Here is a 7,001-nt window from a genome sequence, read left to right on the forward strand (position 1 = left end):
TAAAATTGTTATACATCAAATATATCCTGCTTACAGTAGCAGTATATAGCTTTGTGTTTGTGTGTCACGCAATGTGGGGTCAGATCAAAGCAGTTACCTGGCCGTGCTGGACTGCTTTCGTCTTTAGCCACACCACTGGTAGTGGTGGCGCCTCCTCCTTTACCCCTTCTGCCACTTCTGTTCTTGGCCCCAGCATTGGACTTCAGAGTGCCCCTGAGCACCAAGATGTTCCGGTAGACGGAGAGCATGGATCCAACCATTCCGCTGGGCACACCCCTCCCCCGCAGGGTCCTCATCGGGTGGGGCTCGAAGAAGTCATGTGACCGGCCGCAGTCGCCAGAGTCGCAGGTGCCTTGGATGTAGCCCTCGCAGATGTGAAGCCTCGTGCAGTTATCCTTGTCATCACATCGGCCATAGTCACCCTCACCATGGTTGTAACTCATACAAAGCTGTTTAAGGGAAATCACATCACAGATAGGGGGAAAAAGTAAATGCAAACAGCCCAAGCATATATTTACTAGGCCCCACATATTAAGTCAGTTAGACAGACAGACAGACACTTCATTAATCCCAAAGGAAATTTTTGTTAAAAAAAAATAAGAGCAAACTCTACTCCATCTCAATTTTCACAGCTAATCAGTGGCAAATTTTCGTTAAATCAAAACATGACAATACAACTGCTCGGTCACTCATGGCATAATGTCAATTCAATGGACTGTATTGCACTTTGAACATGGCAACATTTATAGTAATTTATCTACCAGTTTTTCTTGATGCGTGTATCATAAAATGCACTATTCTTATAAAAGATTAATTATATAAAACTATATAAAAATACTTGAACTGCCCCACTATTAGGCTAAGCTGTTATCTGTTCTCTATCGAGAACAAACAAGGCCATGCTACCAGCAATTCATAGTGAAATTCAACTGAAAGTTGAAAGTATAATTGGATAGAAACACTTACCGGTGGAAGCAGGGAATGTGGGCTGTCATTGTGCAAAAGTAACTGTCTGATCTCTGCTCTGCTAAGCCTCTGTAGTTGATGTTCTGAGAGAACTTTGGCGTTGTGGTGCGAGTTTAAATTGTGTCCGTAACCACAGCGTCTGCGTACATGACAAAATATGTAGACGTATTTGTTTTCAGTTTTTTGAGAGCCTCCGTGTTATGCGAAGCTTTTAAATTAAAAAGTGATAATGTGATATAACGTTACCTTCCTTTGCATTCTCCATGTAGATAAAACTTACAAAGATGAAGATTTTTACAGCCAGTGCAGTCTCTCACTTTGCAGAGTCTGACGTTTGTTTTGGCTAGTACTTGTTTGACGCCACTGTTCTCCGTCAGAGAGAATAACTGATCATTTTCGATGAGAGAATCAAATTCAAAGCAGTTTATATCTGGAAAGCCGGAAGCTAATTCAAGGAGTCTCTCATAATATATCGCCCCTCCGTTACCGCAAATGATTTTCAAGATATTCGCCTCCGACATTGTTAGGAAAGACTAGTCCTAATACACGCACGGGCAACAGCCGGCCAAGCCTATAGGACAGGGGTACTCAATAGGCGGACCCCGGCGCAATCAAATGTGGACCGAAGCCAAAATCAAAATTTTAATTTAAATCATGATCCAAGCGAGTTTTCATTGTTGCGTGATTTCGTGCTATATATTTTTGTCCTATTCTATCTGGTTTCTATCTTCCGTGTCCAATCCAGAGGTCCAATCAGGAGCTGTAATAACAACATCACTATGACAACTCACTCACTCAATGTTGGCCGCGAGCTCTGTGGGTCACGCAGGTTGTGTGTGTCAATGGCAACAACGCGGGCAGATAGATTTGTGAACGGTATCTGTTTATCAGCGAACGTACATTTTGGCGTGCTCTAAACCCGACAAAAAACGAAAAGTTGATTCCAAAAATCGCGAATTTAAGAGAGTGGACTGACAAGTAGCCTATGCATTTGTGCTGCCTGTGGGGAGCACAACACCGATGTGTTTAATCTGCAACGAGACGGTTGCCCTTGTCAAAAGTGGTAACGTGAAACGTAACTATGAAACAAAGCATGCACACTTCGAACAAAATTACCCCCAGAACTCTGAGGTAAGGGCCAGAAAAATAAACCAACTGCAATCCTCATACCAAGCAACATGCAATGCAATAGTTAGATCAGCCACACAACAAGAGCGTGCATGCATACCTCAACATACTGTTGTCAGTCTGCCTTATCAACCATGAATATGGTGCAAAACAAATACAGGAGCACACTCACTAATGAACACTTACATCAGTGCCTCCGCCTGGCCCTCACATCTTTAATGCCAAAGTTTAACGCACAAAAAGGTGTCACCTTTCACACAAATAAGGCCAGACCACATCACCTTTTGTGCATAGTTCAAACTTTTTTGTTGGAGTTATGTTTTTGGATTTTGACCGTCACTGTTCCGGACCCTGACCTGAATGGAAATTTGGCGAGTGGACCTTTTGGGTTTCTAATTGAGTACCCCTGCTATAGGAGAACACTTCCTTGTTGGCGGTTGGGAACAGTGACGAAGGGAAAACGAAACTTACGCACTCAGCTGTTGCCATGGCGCAGTATAAATCCTCTGTTAAAAATAGGTGTGGGGGATAGTATATGGCAGTTGGTGCACAAATTGTCCTAAATTTATCCTCTGTCTGATTTTTGACGTTGAAGCGAAAAAAGGCAACCCCGCTCTGAAAAACAACCTGGTATGAGTTCATAAGGTGCACAGCGATCCTCGTCATACAAAAGTCCTCATGTCTCTGGGTCATGATGGGTTTGCTGCAGTGGAATAAGATGATGAAATTTGGAAGTAGGACGTCAAATATCAAAATACATTACTTATTTGATTCACCAATACTCAAGTTTACTGTTGGCTTTAACTTAATATTATTGTATTCATATAACAACTTGTAGTCTTTTTGTTTAAAATCACCCGTGTTTACCTTTTCTCTTCAGTTAAATGTATTTAACGCTTTAACTTTTTTAAATTATGCTACATGTCCAATGTGCAATCTGTTCTAAGGAGCAATAGCCTACAAGCAATCTAACCCTATAGGTAATAGGCTACCATAGCATAGTTTTGGTTTCCACTTCCAGTATGAACATAATACTTGCACAACATATCACAGATATATATCAGCCAGCAAGTGTCAGGTCTTCAATTAGGACATAGAGGCAAATGGTAAGGACAAACATAGGGGTAGTGAGGCCACCTTGTGGTCATTTTTAATTATTGCCAAGTTTATTCAACAATCTCTCACCGGGATGGAAGAATGTGCCTTTAACAGGAAATCACTTTTTTACAGACCCAAAGACAAATATTATATTGTGCTTATTTTAATCCACTTTTAAATCTATTGGTGGTTGGTGCACACATTTTACTGTCATTTGTATGGTGATAGAGAAGTACAAACATATAATAGGAGAATATCATGACATTATATGATTTGGATGACCTGACGTGATGTACTATGTATGTAATTTAACCAACAAAAGGGTGGTTTGTGACACTGGACCTTCCTGACATAAGAAGGATAGAACATATCTTAGCCTGATCAGTGAAACACAGCTGGATTGCAGGTTCTCAGCCATACAGCCCCCTTCCCATCACAGTCATGAAAAGACAAGAGCAGAAATCTAGCCTTGATCTGGCCCCTACCCTTCCAATTCAGAGAAGCAGCAAATTTCACATATTTAGACTCCACATAGTGGAAAAAAGTAAAATGCTAATCGACAGAAAAGTCACCTTCTTACGCAATCTGCATATAACTTCCCTCACAGTAAAAGGAAATAGATGACGTGTAGGGTATCTCAAGAGCCATCTATAAAGTTGACCAACAGTCATACAGCATACCCAAAAATAATTCTACAACAGCTCGTCAAAGCCAGAGAAACGGTTTGTCAGTGGTGAGCGCTCTGATACATTCTATAATTATTCATAACAGAGGTCTCGGCTTCCTTAATATTTTGAAAAATGTTGATGAGGATAAGCCTTGTGTATTTCTTTGCTATGTTTTTATTAAGACAATTACACAGCAAAAGTAATATTTTCTTTTTAACAAACTACTAATGCTGGATTAATGGATGGCTTGTGTTGTACAGATGTCATAGAATAGTTTCATTCTAAACAAAACTCAACTGTGGTGTATCTGTGTGATATTTTTAAGGATTGTGGTGCTAGATCCATAAGTATGGTTGTCATCATGTTAATTATATTGCAGCTGGGAGCTTCAGGTACGTAAGAAATGAGTTATGATGTGATTCCATTAAAATGTCTCATGTTTCTTATGTGTTATTTTAAATGGTTATGTAGTTTTGCATGTTTCCTGTCACATCTTACATCCAGTAATCATTTACTGACTCTCATTTCTGAAATGACACATAATTGTTTAGTGTTTAGTTAGTTAAGTGAAGTATTATTTTACACACTGAACTCCTAATGTGTGTGATTGTATTTTAGGTACTGATGCTCAGACAGAGTTTAGAGTGGCCTACAGCCCTCAGGAAGTGTGTGGTCTCAGAGGTTCCTGGGTCTTAATGCAGTGCAGCTACTCACTTCCTGAAGGCCCCAGGTTTGCAGCGGGGCACTGGTATAAAACTAACCTCAAGACGCCTAGGGACACCATGTTTGTTCCACCATCCAAAGGTTCTGTTGAATACATCATTACATCTCGCATCTGTCGGCTGAGGATAAACAGCCTGAAAGAGAGTGATGCTGGAATCTATGACTTCAGAGTTACACCACTGACCTTTGCACAAATGAAAGACTCTCATGGAGTTACTCTCGCTGTAAGCGGTAAGTGTGCCCATGGATGTGGAATGAATCTACATATTTACTGTCTAACAGACAAAAATAAAAAGTCCACACCGGACCACCGGTACTCACAGCAATCAAAAAGTCATCAGTCGGCAGAGCATAAATAGTTCATTTTAAAAGCTTTTATCACAGCATGGCCAGATCAATAGGAGGTCCACTATGGACTTGGCTTTTTCCATTGGGTACTTCCCTTGTTTTCAAGAGCACAAATTCAATCTGATTTGATGCTTCATACAACAGAGTGCCATTTGGTAATCCCTCTTTTTATTTACTGAGTTCCAAAGGCTCCAACTAAAGAATTTACAGACCCCGCATTAATCCTGTATGAGTGATGGGGTAACCATTTAATTGTATTCTATGGTTCCTTTTAAAAAAAAAAAAGTTAAATGTTTTGTTTTAATCTCTCTGTTGACTTTCACTCCTTCAGACAGTTTACAGGTGAAACTGAGCTCTGACGTGGTGACCGAAGGAGACAGTGTGACGCTGACTTGTGGTGCTTCCTGTACCCTGGATGCCAACACCACCTACGTCTGGCACAAGAACACGAATGACCTTCCCTTCACGATGGTGAACATGAACAGCAGCCTACACCTTAACCCAGTGAGCATGGAGGATGAGGGCATCTATTCCTGTGCACTTAGAGGACATGAGGATCATCCCTCCACTGCAGTGTCTCTCAGAGTTAGAAGTAAGTATCGGGGAAATGCTGCTGCAGACCCACTTAGATCTTAGATCAAAACTTGTGCTGTAGTTGAAATGTCAAAATTCTCTCTTTGTGTCAGGTAAAATGGGGATGATTATGGCTGTCGTAACTGGTTGTGGAATGGCTGTTCTGGCTGCTGCCATTCTTTCTTGTGTCATCATTTGTAATATGAGAAGGTGAGTAGCCTAACATGAAACGGCGCTTACATGGAAAGAGGAAGTACAAGTGTGATGTAATTTCTCTCACCTTTGAGAAATCTGTTAGATCACGTAGCCATTTACCATCATTACCAACCATTTTCTATCAACTCAAGTCAACTCAAACAAAATCACCTGCCAAATACTTTCAATATAAAATATCTCTTCAGGAAACACAGGATAATGGAGACAGATTCTGGAGCAGACACACAGGTTGTTTATTTTTACACGTCCTTTTGCATCCTTAAAGCTCAATGGAATTGGTCCACTGTTTGTCTGAGCACTTCAGCACAGAACACTTCCCCTTTTGCTAGTACGCTGTGGTCAGTAGAAGGGTGATAAAGTCGTAAAATCACAAAATCACTGCGATATGTTCACTTTAATGGTATTTTGTTTTAGTACCTCAGTTTCTCTGCCACCGTTCTGTCATTTAGCTATTTAGTTCAGAATTATGATTGAATAAATCACTTTTAAAACATTTCCTCCAGAGAGACCATGATACATATGCAGCCCTGGACATCCGCACCATGTCTCCTGATTATGACACCCTGAAAGTAAGTGGGTGTTATAAACAATAAATAAGTACAGTAGTTAAATCTCTATTTGTTTTTGGAGGGAGAGCGTTCAAAGATGGAGGCCAGCTGACCTAAATTGAACTCACACTAAAATACTGTGATAATATGTGTTTACTTCTGTGTATTTGTCTTTCAGAATGCGAGGTCCATGTGGTCTAGCAGCAACAGGAACGACATAGTTTTAAAGTGGGGCCTATTATGCTTTCCCGTCTTCCCCTTTCCATCAGTGTGTTATTTAGCTTTTTTGTGCACGTAAACGGTCTGCAAAGTTACAGATGCCCAAAGTACACGCCAGAGGGAGTGACTCTCTCTCGCAGAAACCATTTTTCTCAGCTGCCTGAAATGCCTTGTTGGAATTCCAGCCTTTTCCTCCGTTACATGATGACGCAATCTCGTAACACAATCATTGAGATCTCGTGACAAACATTGAAAATTTAAAATTGTAAAAGAAACGGATGTTTTTGTAGCTTGATTGTTCTCTCCTTTGTACGTCGCTTTCGATAAAATTGTCTGCTAAATGACTAAATGTAAATGTTTGTGTGGCAGAAACAGGCTTTCTTTCTTAAACAAAATAAGAATAAAAAAACATTTATTGTCAATCTGTTACATCCTTCAATGTTCAGGTAATGTTAACATACTGTCATTCATACATCAAAAAGAAACAGTGACATTTAGGCAGGCCTTATTACAT

The 7,001-nt window shown here is 40.4% G+C and overlaps 2 protein-coding genes across 2 annotated transcripts; one reads left to right on the plus strand and one right to left on the minus strand.

Moving 5' to 3' along the window:
* Positions 1-68: 68 nt before the first annotated feature.
* On the minus strand, positions 69-1,547 carry LOC122132721 (protein mono-ADP-ribosyltransferase PARP12-like; the record flags this gene model as incomplete). The annotated part of the gene is made up of 3 exons (XM_042707314.1): positions 1,213-1,547; positions 967-1,105; positions 69-449 (listed from the first exon to the last, which is right to left on the minus strand). Coding segments are annotated over exons 1-3 (795 nt in total), but the record flags the coding sequence as incomplete, so codon positions are not given.
* A 2,565-nt stretch (positions 1,548-4,112) lies between these two features.
* LOC122132722 (sialoadhesin-like) lies at positions 4,113-6,461 on the plus strand. Its single transcript, XM_042707315.1, has 4 exons — positions 4,113-4,814; positions 5,263-5,523; positions 5,618-5,714; positions 5,906-6,461. Exons 1-4 carry the CDS (start codon positions 4,556-4,558, stop codon positions 6,072-6,074), a joined length of 786 nt encoding a protein of 261 aa, XP_042563249.1. The 5' UTR covers positions 4,113-4,555; the 3' UTR covers positions 6,075-6,461.
* Positions 6,462-7,001: the final 540 nt, after the last annotated feature.

The sequence above is a fragment of the Clupea harengus genome, unplaced genomic scaffold (genome assembly GCF_900700415.2).
Source record: "Clupea harengus unplaced genomic scaffold, Ch_v2.0.2, whole genome shotgun sequence".
NCBI classification, from domain to species: domain Eukaryota; kingdom Metazoa; phylum Chordata; class Actinopteri; order Clupeiformes; family Clupeidae; genus Clupea; species Clupea harengus.

Excerpts from the sequence above, each read along its gene's own strand:
- LOC122132722 (XM_042707315.1), top strand. The coding sequence starts at position 4,556 with ATGCAGTGCAGCTACTCACTTCCTGAAGGCCCCAGGTTTGCAGCGGGG. Across the intron at positions 5,524-5,617 it reads AGTGTCTCTCAGAGTTAGAA|GTAAAATGGGGATGATTATG; the intron begins GTAAGTATCGGG and ends TCTTTGTGTCAG. Across the intron at positions 5,715-5,905 it reads ATCATTTGTAATATGAGAAG|GAAACACAGGATAATGGAGA; the intron begins GTGAGTAGCCTA and ends ATATCTCTTCAG.